The 20,247-nt window shown below is 39.1% G+C and overlaps 1 protein-coding gene across 3 annotated transcripts in view; it reads left to right on the top strand.

The window, feature by feature from the left end:
- The window catches only part of LOC109236687 (AP-2 complex subunit mu), a 19,337-nt gene extending 11,154 nt beyond the window's left edge, over nucleotides 1-8,183 (top strand). The window contains exons 5-14 of one of the 3 annotated variants that reach the window (XM_019402886.1): nucleotides 172-264; nucleotides 355-403; nucleotides 474-612; nucleotides 3,547-3,663; nucleotides 4,720-4,810; nucleotides 4,911-5,053; nucleotides 6,680-6,794; nucleotides 7,667-7,711; nucleotides 7,790-7,879; nucleotides 8,043-8,183. In XM_019402886.1, coding sequence (XP_019258431.1) covers nucleotides 172-264; nucleotides 355-403; nucleotides 474-612; nucleotides 3,547-3,663; nucleotides 4,720-4,810; nucleotides 4,911-5,053; nucleotides 6,680-6,794; nucleotides 7,667-7,711; nucleotides 7,790-7,870 — 873 coding nt within the window. In that variant the 3' untranslated portion in view covers nucleotides 7,871-7,879; nucleotides 8,043-8,183. Of the gene's footprint in view, nucleotides 1-171; nucleotides 265-354; nucleotides 404-473; nucleotides 613-3,546; nucleotides 3,664-4,719; nucleotides 4,811-4,910; nucleotides 5,054-6,679; nucleotides 6,795-7,666; nucleotides 7,712-7,789 lie in introns of all 3 variants that reach the window. The other 2 variants (XM_019402887.1, XM_019402885.1) reach the window with 2 other exon arrangements.
- Nucleotides 8,184-20,247: the final 12,064 nt, after the last annotated feature.

Below are 20,247 nucleotides of genomic sequence, written 5' to 3'. Positions count from 1 at the left end.
AACTAGTTAGTAGTAGAGATACCCCACCCCCCCCACCCACACCCACCCCCCAACCCACACACACACAACAAAAAAAAAAAAGGATACATGAGAGAATGATGTACCAAAGAGAAATTTTTATTATTTTACAGATAGCTCTACTGATTTCTTCTTCTCATGCACAAAACACAGCAGCCTTTAGATAAGCCAGTTCCAAATGCAACATTACAAGTCACGGGTGCTGTTGGTTGGCGCAGGGAGGGTCTTGTTTATAAGAAGAATGAGGTGGTTTTCTCTGTTTGCTTCTTGAATGTTTTCTTTTGTCCTCTTGTCTGCTCGATTTCTGAAATTAATTAGGGTTTATATGTTTGACAGGTGTTTCTGGATATCGTGGAAAGTGTTAATCTGCTTATGTCTTCAAAAGGTATAAAGGTCTTGTGTGTTTTGTTGGATGCTTTTTTGTTTTCAGTTTTACACTAACATGACAATTATAGGTAGTGTGCTCCGTTGTGATGTAACTGGGAAAGTTCTCATGAAATGCTTCCTTTCTGGAATGCCTGATTTGAAGTTGGGGTTAAATGATAAAATTGGCCTTGAGAAAGAGTCACAGCTTAAATCCCGTCCAACTAAGAGGTAGCTTCTGAATACTTGTGTCTCATTCACAGAAATTATGTCTTCGGAATTTGCTTCTTCAGCTACTTGTTTCAGTAGAGTTCACTTAAGTAGTTTTCAAATTAGGTTACTGTGTACACTTTCCATTGGTTTTGTGAAGAAAGTTGAAGATTTTAATTCGTCAGAAACTAGATTTCCTCAAAAAGGAAATAACAAATTGACGTATTTTTTTCTCATTGAATCTAATTAGAACATCAATGTTATGCTCAATAAGGAAACAGGGATGGGTTGTTCAAGAGAATTAGAACGAATTTTCTGGATGTGGAAGGTTCATGAAACTCTCCCACTGACACAATTTTTTTTTTTTTTTTGGGGCTGAAGGTTAAGATTTTATTAACGGAAAAGGGCTAAATATACCCCTCTACTTTCAAATATTGTTTACCTGTACCCCTCGTTATACTATTGGGCTATCTATACCCCTACCGTCATACTATTGGGTTATCTATACCCCTACCATCATACTATTGGGTTATCTATACCCCTACTGGCATACTTTGAAACAAAAATACCCCTATTTTGAATGGAGTGCCACGTGGCAACACCAGATTAAAACGATCATTTTCTTTTTTTACCCGACCCGTTTTTAAAAAAACCCACAACCCGACCCCTATTTTCAATTTTTTCCAGTTTTTTTTTTAAAATTTTTAGTTTTTAAAAAACGAAAATATTTTGTTAAAAAACAAAATATATTCTTTTTTCTGTTTTTACAATTTTTTTTTCCAGTTTTTACAAAACAAAATTCTTTTAAAAAACTGAAAAAATGAAAAAAAATATTTTTCAAAAACGAAAATATATTTTTCCTGTTTTTACAAAAAAAATTCAGATTATACAAATTTGTTTTTTCAGTTTTTACAAAAAGAAAATCTTTAAAAAAACTAAAAAAATGAAAAAAAACATTTTTTCAAAAACGAACATATTTTGTTTTAAATATATTTTTCAGTTTTTAAAAAACGAAAATATTTTGTTAAAAACTGGAAAAAAAAAATTCTGTTTTTACAATTTTTTTCAGTTTTTACAAATATGTTTTTACAGTTTTTACAAAAAAAAATTTTTTGTTAAAAAAATGATTTTTTTCAGTTTTTACAATTTGTTTTGCAAAATCTTTTCAGTATCTGCACAGTTTAAAAACACGAAAATATTTTGCAATTTTTTTTAAGTTTACAAAAAGAAAATTCTTTAAAAAAACTGAAAATGAAAATATGGTTCGGGTTGTGTGTTTTTTGTAAAACGGGTTGGGTAAAAAAAAAAGAAATGGGTCATTTTAATCTGGTGCTGCCACGTGGCACTCCATCCAAAATAGGGGTATTTTTGTTCCAAAGTATGACGGTAGGGGTATGGATAGCCCAATAGTATAACGAAGGGTACAGGTAAACAATATTTGAAAGTAGAGGGGTATATTTGGCCCTTTGCCGTTTTATTAATTAAGTACCACGAAGTACATATAAGAGTACATCAGAAGATAGGTCTTCCTTCGATATATTGAGGAATTCAACCGATCCAACAAAGAGGCTATGTTAGATACAACATTCTTCTTACACCAATAAAGACTCTTACTACATCTAGATTTTACATTTGCAATGTCATCGATCTTATTATTACAAAATCTATTTTTCGTCTCTAGCCAAGTATTCCAGAAAATGCAACTAGCTGCATTCCGATAGTGCTTGCTTCCCCTAGCAAATGGCTGTGCATACCAGCTGCATAAAGTAAGTTTTATACTTCCTGAAGAAGCCCATTGGACGCCAAAAATGCTCAGGAACACCGACCAAATTTTCTTGGTGAAACTGCAGTGGAGAAGTAGATGATTCATTGATTCATTAGCCTCTTCATCTAGAAAGCATCTATTGCACATATTACTTCATTAAAACAAAGCATCTATTGCACATAGGGAGACCCCTTTTCTGTAGATTATCCTGGGTTAAACAAGCTTCATGAGTGACTTCCAGATTATTTTCCCATGCTTCATGAGTGACTTCCAGATTATCTTCCATGGCCAACAAGTTCATGGATTCTAGCCATTTGTCTTGAACGGGCTTTTATGACATGCCTTGACAGTAAAGTTGCCATCTTACTTAACCTTCCACAACAAAGAATCACCGCCTGATCATCAAGAGAAACAGGTTCCAGCTTTTGAATTAAGTCATTTATGCAATCAAACTCCTAGTCATACAAGTCCCTTCCTAAATGAATGTTGCATCCCCCTATGGATAGCAATCATTCACAGTATGATTCTTGTTAGAAATGATTGCATAAAGATCTGGAAATTTCTCCACTAGAGGAGTGTCGTCCAGCCACCTATCTGACCCTGTTCAACATTGCGTCTGATGATAAATGTTAATTGTGAGACCAAAAGACGGATCTTTAGGTGATGTGTACATTATGTGGCCTATACTGGATGTTATGGGATGATCTGGAATATCTAAAGAAAAATCATACATGCTTCTTATACCATTAATGAAATGTAAAGTTTTAATATATGTATTTCACCATCCCTAAGGTACAAAACATACAGATGGTAATAGTAATTGCCTAAGAAGTTGGCCTGGGACCATAAATAAGATTTACCTGATGACATAATATGAAAGTAACAGAACATCGGTTTCTAGTGCTTCCAAGCATGTTTTCGTAATTTTCAAAATGTTTATCTTCGATGTGCCATATCAGTTACCTCTGTAACTAAAACAGTAAAATATGCCCTTAAATGTTGGACAAAAGAGCACAACGTAGTACTTCAGTTCTTCCTTTTTCTGCAGAGTTCAAGGCTTACTTTCTAGTCTCTTCAAACATGTTAGTATGTAGCTTTCTCAGTTTGGCCTTCATGTTAGTTTCAGCCGCTATATGGTACCATTTTGTGTTGCTTACCAGCATGATGCATTACTCTGCTTCTCTGTGCAGCGGAAAAACTATTGAGCTCGATGATGTTACTTTCCACCAATGTGTAAATTTGACAAGATTCAATTCAGAAAAGACTGTCAGCTTCGTACCACCAGATGGTGAATTTGAACTGATGAAGTAAGTTCATACTTATTTCTGTACATGGTTGTTTTTAGGCTCTGTTTTTATTATCTTCTCAAGATGGAAGGCGGAGTCTGTGGCTCTTCATTTATCCTTGTAGAACAATGCTAAATATCCTTGGATATTTTGCTGATGTCACAGTGAGTGATAATTTACCTTTAACATTTTAATATCAAGTTTGAGTAAGCATTAGAAATTATCGACTTTTGAGTATTTGTCCTTTGAATTAGTATGCAATAGCGGGGTTGGAAGTTTACTACAATCAGGTGGAATCACAGAGTATTCTGATCATGCTTCCGAGATATCGAGTTTCTGCTTCCTCGTTCCATCTGCGCATTCTATTTCCCTTCTCCAGACATCTCGAACTTTACTTTACTTCTAACAAAGATGATCATTTATACACCATTATTCACAAGTTTTTAATTTTAAATCTAAACTACGTTGTGCTCTTTTGTCCGTGAAGTACTTAACACAGAATTGAACGTAACCATAACCAAATTAATAGGAAAGCAAAACTAATGTGTACATATAATATTTAATTGCCCCTGTAATCGGTTTTCTAAATTTTCGTAGATTAGAATTTGTACATCTTATTGTATATAAAGATAATTGTGATGCTTCGTATTTTGTTGAACAGAATGTCCCAATAAATCAAAAGTATCTAGTTTCACCTCCCTTTTTTGATGAAATTTTTATATTTTTCCACTTATATGTGATGATGTGTATGTTCCACACTCTAAAGGAAATTTAATAGTTTATATATTGAAAGCTTGAATAGTCTAAAGGTTACTCTGCCTGAAACTATTGAACGAATTCGGAAATCTAAATTTACTTGTGTCCTCTGTAATGTAATGGAGCAAGTCCTAATGTTTGTGAAATATATGTGTGTGTGTGTGTGTTTCATTGCTCGGATGTGTTGATGTTTTGTTGCCCAAATATTGGCCACTTGGTTTAAGGAAAATGGCAGTTAATTTTATACACATATACAGGCATACCTTTCCATACCAGTGCCTGGATATGTAATTTTACAAATTCTTTTTTTTTTCTCCTCAGGTACCGGATTACTGAAGGAGTAAATCTTCCTTTCCGCGTATTGCCTACAATCAAGGAATTAGGTCGTACACGAATGGAAGTGAATGTTAAGGTTTGTCGCTCTTGTTTCAATATAGAATGGAATTCAATTTGAAACATTGTGTCATGTTGATATTATTTATAATTTGCTAATAGGATTTATATTTTTTCAGGTTAAGAGCGTGTTTGGTGCGAAAATGTTTGCTCTTGGAGTTGTCATTAAAATTCCGGTGCCAAAGCAAACTGCAAAAGCAAGCTTCCAGGTGACATCAGGGAGAGCAAAGTACAATCCATCCATTGACAGTTTGGTCTGGAAGTGAGTACGCAGTGGTTTTATCTTGTTTGGCATAATCCTAAAGCTCTATTGGACATTATTCTTAAAGACAATGATACACTTTATGCATTAGGACCTCAGCTGCATGTGAATTGAACTTCTAATATCTACTCATTGGCTTAGCTAATCCTTATATATTATTTGGATTTAATTTAGTAATTAAGTATTTGATTGAAATGCAGCCTTGCTTGATTGGGATTTGATGAAACCCTGCCTCTTTATCAGTTACAAAAAATTAAAGTGTAGAATAATGGAGGGTATATTGAAGTGCCTTTATGGCCCTTATATCAACAATCCAATGTCAGGATAAGACATCTGCTTGCTTTCTACCATATACAACAATAACGTACCCAGTGTAATCCCACAAGTGGGGTCTGTGGAGGGTAGTGTGTACGCAGACCTTACTCCTACCTTGTGCAGGTAGAGATGCTGTTTTAGATAGACCCTCGTCTCAGCATTGTAAATGAGGGACGACTCCTTTTACCATACATCAGATGTTATAGATGGACACCTGCTTGCTTAAATGCTTGAATGAGTGGACTAAATTTAGCACTTCCTTCGATTCCTATAGATATGATCTACAGATGCCTTAGCCTTAACTTTTACCAATTGAGCTGGTGCTTACGGAGTCGCAGCCAATTTCACTATCTGAATCGTACTCAACAGCCAGAAGATTTGTAATCCCATCTGTAAATCTCTCATAGACCAAGGCAGAGATTCGGACTCAGCTATCATGTGGTCCATTATCAAGATGATGTATCAAATGCAATTTTTAAAATTTCTTTCATCCCTTCACTTGTGAGTCCTTTCTTTTTTTACTATGGCATTTGCTGCCATTAGTCAATGAACGAAGATATTTTCTGTCCAATTTTATAAATGTTTTCTCAAAAAGTCTGTTGAAATTTTTTCACCATATTCTTGTTACTAAACTGACAGCGTTATAAAAGAGAAGAATGCGTGCTTCAGAGTGGTCCATTTTGTTCAAACTGGAGACAATTGAAATCTTTTGTCTGTGGATGGAAATGTTTAGCTTAGAGTGTGCCGTGCAGTATGTTGTGCAGTTATGTGTTATTTATGTCTGCAAGTGCATGATTGCTTGCTCATAGATTCTTTCCTTTCAACAAGTAGAATTGCATACACTTCATCTAAGCAAATTTATTTGTGCTTGAAAGTCAAAAAGCAGATGTTCTCTACCTTGTGGCTTCTAAACGGAATATCCTAGTTCTTCAAGGTATCATAATCCAGTAAAAGGTGGATTGTTGATTAGTTCTTGTTTTTATATAGTAGCGAGTAGCTTAATTGCTCATTTTGTGTGACAAATTTGTTTTTCTTTTTCCTTTTCCCTTTCAGTTTCTCCCTTTTATCGTTTATATTGTAATGTATCCCTAATTTCAGTTTCTCGATCGTACAATGGCAGAGATATGGAGTACATGCAAATGTTCTCTTCCGTTTTGCCACTGATCCAAGATATTATTGTGAACACTATTTACTTGTGCATTGACTTTTTTATTTATTCTTTAAAAGGATACCAGCTATACTTTCTACCTTCATCTGCAATAAATTTAGTTTCTAGTGGATCGAATCTTCAATATGGGTTTCTTGTTGCAGGATTAGAAAATTTCCTGGTCAAACTGAGTCAACATTGAGTGCTGAAGTGGAGTTGATTTCAACAATAGCAGAGAAGAAGTCCTGGACTAGGCCACCAATTCAGATGGAATTCCAGGTGCCTGATGTTTTCTTTTGGGTGGGGGGTTGGGGTGGGGAGGTGGGGGGGGGGGGTGCAACTATATTCACATGGTTGATGATGGGATGTATTCCTCGCATCAATGGTTGTCGTTTTCGGAGAGCAGGGGGCCTGAAAGTGTAGAATTTTGGAATTAGATGCAAATGGCCTTGCCTAATGCTTAAAAAACATTTTCAAAGAACAATTAAGAGTATAAGACTGCTATTAAATGTTGTACATTATCATCGTCACTATAATTGCTACTGGATACTTTCTTGCGACAAAAGTTGGAGGATTTGGGTATCTAGCCCTGTGGAAATGTTATACTAGCCAAGCTTACTGGCTGATTGAAGGAAAGTACCTTCACTTGGTAAGAAGGGAAGGGAAAATAAATGAAGGAAATGGTGAGCTAATTTCATTTTATTTCTTTGTTTGGATTGAAAAGATAGTGGGAGGGAAGAAAAATGTAGAAGCTTTTCTTCTCATTAACCAAGTTGGACTAAGAGATATTTGACACTGTTCTACATTTAATTTTCTTCTAGTTGCTCTTTGCTAGAAAGATAAATGTTGTACCTTACTTTTTCTTTCCGTTTTTTCCATCTTCCAATCGAGGGCGAGTAAATTATTACGAATAGAAGTGGTAGTGCAGTTTGACTCATTATTAAGAGGGAGCTTTATGGGCACTCGTGTCTTTTCTGACCAAAATCAGCATAACAATAAGAAAATGTAGGTTTGTATAGCAGGATCCAATTCACAGTCACTTATGGCACTGATTAGGATTATTTAACCTCTGAAATTTGTTGGGTTTCTATATTTCTGTCATGGTTAAACTATTGGTTGCAGATGAATGACCCATTCCTTATTCATTGCAGGTTCCCATGTTTACAGCGTCTGGATTGCGAGTACGTTTCCTCAAGGTATGCTTGCCAAACTTGCAATTAACTTGGGATGTTTTTTTGGGTTGAGATGCTGCTTCACCTAGTAACTGTCTGCAGGTATGGGAAAAGAGTGGTTACAACACAGTTGAATGGGTTCGCTATATCACAAAAGCTGGCTCTTATGAGATTAGGTGCTGAATAAAATAGGTAAGCTGATCTAGTTTAAAGGATCAGAATTATGGAAGTCCAAGATATAGTGGCACCATTTTGCTATGCTGGAAATGCAACTTATGCATCTATTATGAGGGCTTTTAAACACGGTTTGTCTATAGTATATTTGGTGTTTGAAATTTATTATTTTGTTGTACAGGTTAGTTCTTTACGAGGACTAAGAAAAGGTTTCATTTCCATTCTATTTGTATATTTGACATATGCTCCCTTAAGAAAATATTTCTTTTCCTCTTTTGATCAATGGAGTGATGAAAACCATCGGAGATAGGTAATTTCTTTATGTGCCTAAAACTTGGTGGGCAGAGTTGTCTAGTACCTGTGATGGTGGAAGATAGCAGTTACTCAACATTCATGTGCGCACAAGTGGGACTGAACATCATAGTTATAAAGGAAGTACCTTTTTCTTCTGTACGGAAAAGATGAATTGCTTGAATGGATTTGAATCTGGTGTTTGTTACTTGTTATTCACCACAATTTCTTTCAAACAATTCAAATTCAATGGTTTTTGGCGTCAATAAGATGCGGGATGATTGATGGGAGTATATTTACCTGTAGAAACCTACACATTCTGAATAAGATATATGTGGAAGTTATATGTATCCTTTTGTCTTTCAAAATAAATTAGAAAGGAAAGAAAAAAAATATCTCAGAAGTGCTGAAATAGATTCATGTAATTATGGTATAGGAGAGTGCTAGAGTATATTACCAAAAAAAAAAAAATCTCTTAACAAAGGAAATTGAATGATTTTTTATTTATGCCGACGAACATGACTATTCAATTACATTACATTATTGACTGAGACAATTTTAATATGCAGTTGTTGCTTCAAGTAAATATTAGTAGTTGCATATCATAAATGTTTTAGTAGTTCCATGGTGTATATATAAAGCAATACGCTAATCACCCCCCCAAAAAAAGGAATAGGAAAGGAAAGGGTTTATTACGGGAGTCACCCATATGATTCTGAGTTTTTTACTATTAGAAAATCCTCATGTTCTAAATTTTGGTTAACCCACGTCATTTTCCTACTTCCTACGTCATCATACCAACCAATAGTCCGTTTGGCCAAGTTGCAAAAATCAGCTTTGTAGGCATATAAATTTTATTAAAATTAAATCCAAGAAATAATTTGGACTTATTTTAAATTCAAGATATATTAGTCCAATAAATACTACGGGCTAATATAATTGAATTTATTATATAAGTCCAATATATATGGATTAATAAATAAGTCTTAATCCATTAGGCTAGCCCATTTATTTGGGCTAAAGTGATGAGCCCACTTCATTAGGCCCAAGATGTCATCTTCCTAGAGGCATAGTTTGGTGCCACGTATCAAATGACGTGGCGCGCCAAGTCAAGCGGAAGAGCCAATAGGACCATGCCACGTGTCAAAATGACAAGGCATGCCCGGTCACACTGAAAGGCCAATGAATCGTGCCATGTGTGCAAGTGACATGTTCTGGCCAATCAAATGCGGCCATGTCACACTTCAATTTGATTGGTCGAAAAGAGTTTGTTCTTATCAAAATTCCTCCCTTCCACAATTATAAATAGAGGTCTTCATAACTCAGAAAAGACACCAGAAGTTATAACAAGAAGTAAGAAAGAGCTCGTGGATCAAACACTGCAAATTCCTCCACAAGTTTCAAGCTTCAAGCAATCAAGTTCAAGTTCAAGCAATCAAGTTCAAGTTCAAGCTTCAAGTTCAAGTTCAAGCTCAAGAACGAAGAACAAATCAAGGTCAAGTTCAAGCAATCAAGCTAAAGCTCAAGAACAAGATCATTGTTCATGGAAACAACTACATTTCAAGATCAAGCTCAAAGGCCCTTGAATTTATTTACTGTTGAAAAGAAGAATCAGAGGATTCATAGAGATTGTACACTCAAATATTTGAAATAAAATACTACGATTGTTGCGATATTTTTCGGTCTTGATTTTATTTTCTTGACGCAAATTTATTGTCTACAAATTCTGGCACGCCCAGTGGGACAATCTCTACCTCTCATTTCAACTTTTCAATCACCAAAGTCCAAGAACATTGAAATGGCTTCAAATAAAATCAACTCCGGTTCAACTTCCACCAAGGCTGCTAACTCCAGGTTCTATGCTAATGTGGAAAGCATCCTCGATGTTACCTTCGGAAGCTTCGGACCAGTTACGAGGAGCAAAGCAAGCTCTTTAGGATAACAAGCACCCCAAGTGCCGTCCGCGTCAACCCCTGTTTTCGGATCTTCATCCTCAAAAGGAGCAAGATCTTCCACAAACGCATCTGAAGGAGGAAGTGATGTTGCTGAAAGATCAAGAAAACTCTTGCTCTGCTTGACCTCTCCGGATCCAAGCACTCTGCTCTGAAGGAAGATGATGATGATTTAAGTGATGGATCCTCCCCACTTACACCACATAGCGTGACCCAATCAAGGATCAATCTATGTGAAAATCCATGCTACTCTCCGTCGTCCACGACAATCATGCAAGCCATGGTAACAAACACTTCATCTATGGAGGAGCAGTTGGCAAACTTGACGGAAGCAATCGCTGGCTTGACCAAATGTATGCAAAATCAAGAGGCTAGAATTGACAAGCTAACAGACAGGGTGGGAATCTTGATGGAAGAAGAATCCACCCATGCACCCGGCAAGTTCCCAGAGGTTCTAGAGAGTGACTCTCCCCCAAGACAAGCAGCATCCACTAAGGCTATCCCTATCTCATCTGAAGGGATGATTCCAATCGATCAATTGAAGGAGTTCATTGAAGGAACCATTAAGAACAAATATGAAGTCGCTGCCAAATCCTCCCTTACATATGCAAAGCCGTACACTGCAAGGGTCCTGGCTATCAACCTCCGAAGTTTCAACAGTTTGATGGTAAAGGTAACCCAAAACAACATGTTGCGCACTTCGTGGAGACGTGCAACAATGCTGGGACTTATGGAGATTACCTCATCAAGCAGTTTGTGCGCTCGCTAAAAGGAAATGCTTTTGACTGGTACACGGACCTCGAGGCTGGATCTATCGATAGTTGGGATCAACTAGAGCAAGAGTTCCTCAATCGCTTTTATAGTACGAGACGTACTACGAGTATGATAGGACTTACAAATACTCGTCAACGAAAGGGGAAACCAGTTATCGACTTTATCAATCGGTGGAGGAATGCAAGCCTCAACTGCAAAGATAGGATTAGTGAAGCTTCAGGCATAGAGATGTGCATCCAAGGCATGCATTGGGGATTGCGCTACATCTTGCAAGGTATCAAGCCTGGCACGTTTGAAGAACTTGCAACTCGTGCCCATGACATGGAATTGAGCATGGCCTCCGCTGGAAATGAAAGGCTGCCCATCTATGAACCTCGCAAAGGGAATGACAAGCAAGAAGTCAGGAAGTGGGGCAAGTTCGTACCCAAGTCTGAAAGCAAAGAAGCTATGAATGTCAACACATCACCTATGAAGTTCACGACGAAGGTGAGCAAGAAGCAGAGTACGAAATCCACTTCTTTTCACGATAAGCCGAGTGAAAAGTTGACTCTAAAAGAAATGCAAGAGAAAGAGTACCCATTTCTGGATTCTGATGTGCCAGCCATTATCAAAGAACTCCTCGAGTTAAATCTTATTGAGCTTCCGGAGATGAAGCAACCAAATAAAGCTGGGAAAACAAATGACCCAAATTACTGCAAATATCATCGACTTGTAAGCCACCCTCTGGAGAAGTGCTTTGTCTTCAAGGACAAAGTCATGGACTTGGCTCGCGAAAAGAAGATCGTGCTTGAAAATGAGAAAGCAAGCGCAAACCAAGTCTCTATCACCTTTCGCTCATTCAGTCCGGATGAATTATGTGGTTTTAAAGAAAGTAAAGATGAAGGATTACTGGAGAGCGACAAAGCTGAAGTCAATCAACCTGATGATGATGAAGGTTGGACATTGGTAACTCGTCGTAGGCACTACAAAAGGAGCCCACGAAAGGAATCAATAGAACAACCAACAAGGAAAATGATGGTGAAAAGACCAAGGAGATGGAATCCAGTTAGGCATTTGAAGAGAGAAAAAGTGGAGATGCACTATTCTCAAAAGGCACGAAATCCAGTGACCTTGGAGGATTTTTTACCGAGTTGGTTCCGCACGAAGATTTCCCATGAGGGCATTGATGCCTCTTGTTGCCATGCTGACAAAGGGGAAGAAAAAAGTGATGACCTACCGTTGGCACCATCTTCGGAAAAGCCCATCGAGTCCACTCCTCAAGAAGTTAATGCTTGTGAGGAAAAGGTCACATTCACAAATGACGATCTTTTGCTAGGTGACACTCCTCATAACCGCCCATTGTACCTAGTTGGCTATATGCGCGATGAAAGGGTAAATCGGATTTGGTTGATGGAGGATCCTTAGTGAACATTTTGCCAGTCCACATTGTGAAAGAACTTGGTATTCCCATGAACGAACTCTCAGAAAGTCGTGTGATGATCCAAGGATTCAACCAAGGGGGGCAAGGAGCCATAGGCGCGATCAGGCTGGGAATCACTATTGAAGATATGCAATCAAGTGCATGGCTGCATGTGATCGACGCGAAGACTTCATACAATGTTTTGCTTGGGAGGCCTTGGATACATGAGAATAAAGTAGTTCCATCTACCTACCATCAATGTTTAAAATACTACGAGGGTGAAGTCGAGAAGACGGTAGTTGCTGATGATGAGCCATTCACCGAGGCTGAGTCACACTTCGCCGATGCAAAGTTCTACTTGAAGAACCGCATTGTGAAGGAGCTGAAAGCTGATGATGGCATGAAAAGCAAGAATAAAGAGCCCTCAACTAAAAGAGAAGAGGCGACTACTGGTGAAGCCAAAGCTGTTAGTAAGGAGGTACAACCCAACGCGAATAATCTTATAGAGGGAATATTACGTCTTATGGAAAGAAAGTAAGTCCGGCGCTCCAATATGTCCCTAAAAGGAAGAAAGATGAAGGTCAATCATTTAATAGCCAAGATAACATGCTAAAGGAGTTAACTCTTCCNGGAGGCAATGAAAAAGAGAAAAAGACAAAAAGAAATACAAAAGTGAATAAGAACCGAAAAAGGGGATTCAAAGAAAACAAAGTGAAAAAGGTTGTGTAAAAGTAGAAAAAGGAGAAAGGTTTGAATTGCAAAAGAAAGAGTGACAATGTGTCTCTCTAACCCCTTGAAAGAATTGAAAGAAGTGAAATACTCAAATGAGTAAAAAAAAAGTATGCCATAATGAATCAAAAGAAGTGCTAAAGGGAAGATTGAACCTAAATGAACAAAAACATGTCCCGCCTTCACCCAAAAGCCTTCACAATGACTCCTCAAAAGCCCTATATGATCTTGAGTTGAGGGAAGCCTACATTAGTGGATACTTACATAAGGGGCAAGCATATGGTACATAAAGCTGGACTTATGACCTTCTTTGTGAGAGAAATGAGTGAAAAAAAAATCCATCAACCTCGGGTTGTGTGTCATTACTCTAAAAAGTGAGGTTCGCTTAGGGAGAGTTGAGGATGTGTGAGTTTGGGTTCCACAAAGACCAAGGTATTTGGAGAAAGCGCCTTGATGAAATGAGTCAACCCTTGATGCTCTCGTGTCACATTCGATCCATAGTTCTTAAAAGACTAAAAATGTGTTAATGATGCATTCGTATTGAGGGCAATTGTTAGTCCCAATTGATGCGTGATGAGGCTTCCTTAGGATAAGCTGAAATTACTTGGATGTTTCCTTTTTAGGGGTGGGTTTTCTTTTATTTGCTTGAGGACAAGCAAAGGTTTAAGTTTGGGGGAGTTGATAACTGTGATTTTAACACGTTTTATGCCCATACTTGCCTATGCTTTATGTATGAATTGTCATAAAATAGACCCAGAATGCTTACAAAGTGCGCTTGATTGCAGGTTTGAGCGACAATATGACAAAAGTCAAAAATCGGCTCGAAACGGAGTGAAACCTGCTCAAGTGTCAAAAATCATTGAAGTAGGGACAAAAGGACCTAGCGCGGACCGCACTGATTTGCTGCGCGGCCGCGCTAGGAGATTCAGAGAGTATACATTTCAAGGGTTTCCATGCGCGGTCCGCGCTCCTTTCTACGCGGTCAGCGCTTGTGTCCACGCGGTCGCGCTTCATTGTTGCGCGGTCCGCGCCCATTAGCCTGCGTGGCCGCGCTACCTCTTTGCGCGTTCCGCGTCCCCAGCTTCAGAAGTGAATGATCGAAGGCCAAGACCCCTACGCGGCCGCGCTGCATTTCTGCGTGGTCCGCGCCAGCCCTGCAGGGGTATTTTTGTCCAGTTTTTCTAGCCTAGTATAAATAGAATATTTTATTATTTCTAGGTTAAGTTTTAGATATCAGATAGCAGCAGCACTCGTGAGACTCAAATTTTAGCCTATTTTGGGCATTTTCATCTTGTTTTATCGTGGATTCTTGTAGATTAACATTCTAGTTTATTAATATGTTGATTTTATCTACTACTTCTTCAATTTCTGTTGCTATTATGGCTAGCTAAACCCATTAGCTAGGGTTGTGGCTCAACCCTAGTGTGGGTAATTAATGGGTGTGATTGTTTAATGCTTGAACGATGTTGGGTGTTTGATATTTAGGTTAATTTTATGTTTTAACTAGGATTTGGTGGTTGCAAACACTAAGTCTAGCTTAGCGGGTCTTGACTCTTCTTGAGAAAGAGTGTCTATGACTCCAAAATTAACCCAACAAGGAATTGGGATGGACCCATGAGAATGGTAGCCCCAATTAACGGGTAAAACCTCGAGAGAGTAATTACCCCAACTTGAATCCTAAGTTGCTTGGCTTGTTAGCCTACCAATTGGTCACGAGAGAGTCAATTGGGCAAAATCACTCTTTCTACCGAGAGGTGTGAGAGTGAGTGCAATCGTGCAACGGTTATAGCATAAGCCCCATAATCATCATTCTTGTATTAGGAATCTCTACCCGTTAGTTGACCACCTAGGTAAATGCCACGACCCTAGTGCCTTTCTCTATCTTGCATACAACCTAGAATTAATATCTTAGCATAATTTAGTTATAATTAGTAGTTGTTAAATTATAGTTGATAATCATAAAAACCCAAAAATGATAGAAGATCAATTAGAAGCAAACACGCATTTCTAGGCTAAGCAAATATCCAACTCCCTTTCTAGCTCCCTGTGGAAATTGACCCCGATACCACTATTGGGTAAAAGTATTAGCGCCCACTCTTCCTAAGGTTGAGTCCGCTGCGCGATTCAATTGTCCGACATCGAGGGATCGAAATTGATCAAGCCAAAGTGGATGCTATTTTGAAAATGCCTGAGCCTCGAGATATCCATGAATTGAAAAGTCTGCAAGGAAAGCTAGCATACCTTAGAAGATTCATATCAAACCTGGCTGGGAGGTGCCAACCGTTTAGTCGCCTCATGAAGAAAGGCGTTCCTTTCAAGTGGGACCAAGCTTGTAGAAATGCCTTCAAAAGTATCAAAACCTACTTGATGAAGCCTCCAGTTTTAGCAGCTCCTATACCTGGAAAGCCATTGATATTATACATTGCGGCGCAGGAAAGGTCTGTTGGAGCACTGTTGGCCCAAGAAAACAGTGAGGGGAAAGACAACTCTCTTTACTACTTGAGCAGGATGATGACACCTAACGAGTTGAATTATTCGCCAATTGAAAAGTTGTGTTTGGCCCTAGTCTTCTCAATTCAAAAGTTGAAGCACTACTTTCAAGCTCATGTTGTCCGTCTTGCTTCTAAAGCAAATCCCATCAAGTTTGTGATGTCAAAACCTGTTCTGAGTGATCGACTATCGAGATGGTACCTCCAATTTCAACAATTCGAGATTTTGTACATCCCTCAAAATTCTGTAAAAGGACAAGCATTGGTAGACTTCTTGGCAGATCATCCGATACCTGATGACTGGGAGCTAACTGATGAACTACCTGATGAGGACGCAATGGTCGTTGAAGTTCAACATCCATGGAAGATGTACTTTGATGGTGCTGCGCATCGTGGGGGAGCCGGGGCTGGCGTTGTATTTCTCACTCCCCAAGGTGAAGTCTTGCCCTACTCCTTCACCTTGACACAACTCTGTTCCAACAACGTTGCTGAGTATCAAGCATTGATACTTGGGCTTGAAATGGCCGTTGATATGAAGCAATTGCAATTGCAAGTCTTTGGTGACTCCCAGTTAGTGGTCAATCAACTTTTGGGTAGTTACGAGGTTAAGAAGCCCGAACTACGCCCCTATCATGATTACGCTAAAAAGTTGATGGGGTGGCTCGGTGATGTGACTAGTCAGCATGTGCCAAGGAAAGAAAATAAGAAGGCTGATGCTTTAGCTGCTCTAGCTTCATCATTAGCCCTGCCTGACCAAGCGCAAGTTACCGTCTGCCAAAAATGGGTAGTACCACCGCCAAATGAGGCTGAAGGTGAAGAAAATGAACTCAAGCATCTTGTTGCTGTTTCTGAAGTTGAGAAAGAAGAATGGCGACAACCCATTATCGACTACTTATGCTATGGGATACTTCCAGAAAATCCGAGGAGGAGGACTGAAATCCGTCATCGTGCACCTCGCTTCCTTTACTACAAGGATACTCTACACAGAAGGTCGTTCGAGGGAGTACTCTTGCGATGCCTAGGAGAAGAAGAAGCTCTCCAAGCTTTGCAAGAGGCACATTCTGGGGTATGTGGGTCACACCAGTCTGGGCCAAAGCTCCACTTTCATATAAAAAGGATGGGATATTATTGGCCAACAATGGTAAAAGATTGCTTGGACTACGCTCGAAGATGCAAGGCTTGTCAATTCCATGCGAATTTTATTCATCAACCTCCTGAAGTGTTGCACCCAACTGTTGCATCCTGGCCATTTGACGCTTGGGGATTGGATGTTGTTGGACCACTACCAAAGTCCTCTGGCGGGCATCTCTACATCTTGGTTGCAACTGACTACTTCTCAAAATGGGCTGAAGTTGTTGCTCTTAAGGAAGTAAAGAAGGAAAATGTTGCATGTTTCATCCGAGTAAACATTATTTATCGCTTTGGCATTCCTCGCTACATAATAACGGATAATGGAAAGCCATTCGATAATAGGTTGATGAACAAGATTTGTGATCTCTTTGGCTTCAAGCAACGTAACTCTTCGATGTACAATGCTGCCGCCAATGGTCTAGCTGAGGCATTCAACAAGACTCTATGCAACTTGTTAAAGAAAGTCGTCTCCAAATCCAAACGAGATTGGAATGACCGTATGGAAGAAGCTCTATGGGCATATAGGACGACTCACCGCACGCCAACACAGGCGACTCCTTATTCACTCATTTATGGAGTCGAAGTCGTTTTGCCACTTGAGCGTCAAATACCTTCGTTACGACTGGCTATTCAAGAAGGGATCACTGATGAAGAAAATGCTCGACTTCGATTAGCAGAGTTGGAAGCTCTTGATGAAAAGAGATTGGAAGCTCAACAGAGTCTTGAATATAATCAAGCTCGATTATCTCGCGCCTTCAATAAAAGAGTTCGCCCGAGATCCTTTCAAGTAGGATATCAAGTCCTTGCCTTACGAAGACCCATAATTACTTCCCATAAACCTGTAGGGAAGTTTACTTCAAAATGGGACGGGCCATATGTCATACAAGAAGCTTACTCAAGTGGGGCTTACAAGCTGGTTGATGCAGATGGCATGAGAATCGGCCCCATCAATGGCAAATTCATAAAGAAGTATTATCCTTCAAATTGCGATGCTCCTCGACGTACGAGCCTAAACTGCAAGTCATGACGCTCCTTGACGCACGAGCCTAAACTGCATGTTACTACACTCCTGGCCCGCATGAGTCTAAACTGTGCACGGCCCCTTATATATATTAAAAAAAAAGTCCGCTAGGTTGAAATCTCGAAAGAGGCGGCCTAGGCAAAAGTTAGGACGTAAAAAAAAATCTACCCAGTCTGAACTACTGTATGACTTGATCCTCTTCACCGAGGTACGTAGGGAGCTTAGAGTTTCATTCTAAGTTCAGTCGCATAAGTTCAAAAGATACATATTTCCCCAATTGTTGTTCGAAAGAAGTATGAAGCAATGTAAGATCAAGCTGAAATGACATCCTCCTACTAAACTTTGACCTCATTTGATTTAAAGAGGACAACCCTCCATGGTAAATTGATATCTTTAATGGGCCGATTTTAGGAGGATGTCAAGTATTTGCATTGAAGTCCAGGGATCTCTATGTCTTCAGGTACGCCAAACCTTCAAGTTTGTTGGTCTCCAAGTCCGCCCTCTGCCTTAAAAAAAAAGGGAAGAGAAGAGAGACATCAAAAGGAAACACAAGTATAAGGAAAAGATTGCTTGGCACAACCTTTCAAATTTAGCGAGACTTGAACTCAAGATATTTGTGAGAATATGGCTCTTAAATTTTGATTGATGGCAAGTAAGACATCTTCTGATCTCGAGGCTTCCATATCAAGATGTGAATTTTTGTGAGACTGCGCAAATCTGGAATTGATGGCGTGGTGCAATGTAAAGTTGATTTAAAAATATTATCTGGGACGATTCCGAAGTTGTTTGATTGAGAATTTTGGATATTCTAGATCTTGAAGTCTAGTTTTCAATAAATCAAACGGTTCCTAATTTCGACGTTCCTACACCAAGATATGAATCTTTTGGCGAGACTGCGCAAATCTGGAATTGATAGCGTGGTGCAATGTAAAGTTGATTTCAAAATATTATCTGGGATGATTCTGAAGTTGTTTGATTGAGAATTTTGGAAATGTTCTAGATCTTGAAGTCTGGTTTTCTTGAAATCGAACGGTTTGCAATTTTGATATTTCTACACCGAGATATGAATTTTTTGGTGAGACTGCGCAAATCTGAAATTCCAGCATGGTGAAATCGAAAGTTGGTTTCAAAATATTATCCAGCGCGATTCTGAAGGTTTTTGGTTCTAAGTATTGGATATATTTTAGATATTAAATTCATCAAACGGTTCATTATTTGGACTCTCCCACGACAAGATATGAATCTTTTGTTACAAGCACGTAAAGCTGAAAATTATGCGACTAAGATGAAAGTCGAACAATGTAAAGCAAAAGAGAAGCTGAAATATTTAAGCCCTCGAAGTCTCCAAGTTGAAGTCTTCAAGTGTATTCAAGTTGAAGTCCCCAAGTTGAAATCTTCAACCCCGTCGGTCTTCAAGTTGAAGTCTTCAAATCCGCTGATCTTCAAGTTGAAATATTTAGGCCCTCCAAGTCTCAAAGTTGAAGTCTTCAAGTCCGTCGGTCTTCAAGTTGAAGTCTTCAAATTCGCCGATCTTCAAGTTGAAATATTTAGGACCTCCAAGTCTCAAAGTTGTAGTCTTCAAGTCCGTCGGTCTTCAAGTTGAAGTCTTCAAATTTTCCGATCTTCAAGTTGAAATATTTAGGCCCTCTAAGTCTCAAAGTTGAAGTCTTCAAGTTCGCCGGTCTTCAAGTCTCAGTCTTCAAATTCGTCGGTCTTAAAGTTATTGTTTAAGCCCTCCGAATCTTCGAGTTGAAGTCTGCAAAGTCCGCCAAATCTTCAAAGTTTTCCAAGTGTTCAAGTCGATGTCGTCTTCGAGTTGAAGCTTTATAACTTTCCAATCTTAAGGTGGACATATAAGTCCCTTTGCACCTTAAGTTGGCCTCTTCGCGGGTTTGTCCTTAAAAGGAACTATAACTTTCCAATCTTAAGGTGGACATATGAATCCCTTTGCACCTTAAGTTGGCCTCTTCGCGGGTTTGTCCTTAAAAGAAACTATAACTTTCCAATCTTAAGGTGGACATATGAGTCCCTTTGCACCTTAAGTGCCTCTCCGGTAGTCGGGTTATTTTGAGAGTAATCTCTCCGGTAGTCGGGCCACATTGAGAGTAATCTCTCCGGTAGTCGGGCCATTTTGAGAGTAATCTCTCCGGTAGTCGGGCCACATTGAGAGTAATCTCTCCGGTAGTCGGGCCATTTTGAGAGTAATCTCTCCGGTAGTCGAGCCACATTGAGAGTAATCTCTCCGATAGTCGGGCCATTTTGAGAGTAATCTCTCCGGTAGTCAGGCCACATTGAGAGTAATCTCTCCGGTAGTCGAGCAGTTTTGAGAGTAATCTCTCCGATAGTCGGGCCACATTGAGAGTAATCTCTCCGGTAGTCGGGCCATGAAAGTAATCTCTCCAATATTTGGGCAGGGATGAGTACCCATCCTTTTACACCCTAAGACCGCCTTCTTCATGCGTGGATCATCTAGTTAAACAAGAACATATCTTTCTCGCTTGACCTACAAAAAAGAAAAAAAAGACAACAAACAAAAAAACAAAAGAAATTACCTTCGTGTCAGCGCTTCCGAGTCCACAAAACTAGACTCAAATAGCTTC

The sequence above is a fragment of the Nicotiana attenuata genome, unplaced genomic scaffold, assembly GCF_001879085.1.
Source record: "Nicotiana attenuata strain UT unplaced genomic scaffold, NIATTr2, whole genome shotgun sequence".
Taxonomy (NCBI): Eukaryota; Viridiplantae; Streptophyta; class Magnoliopsida; order Solanales; family Solanaceae; genus Nicotiana; species Nicotiana attenuata.
This window is presented reverse-complemented; position numbering and strand designations above follow the sequence as displayed.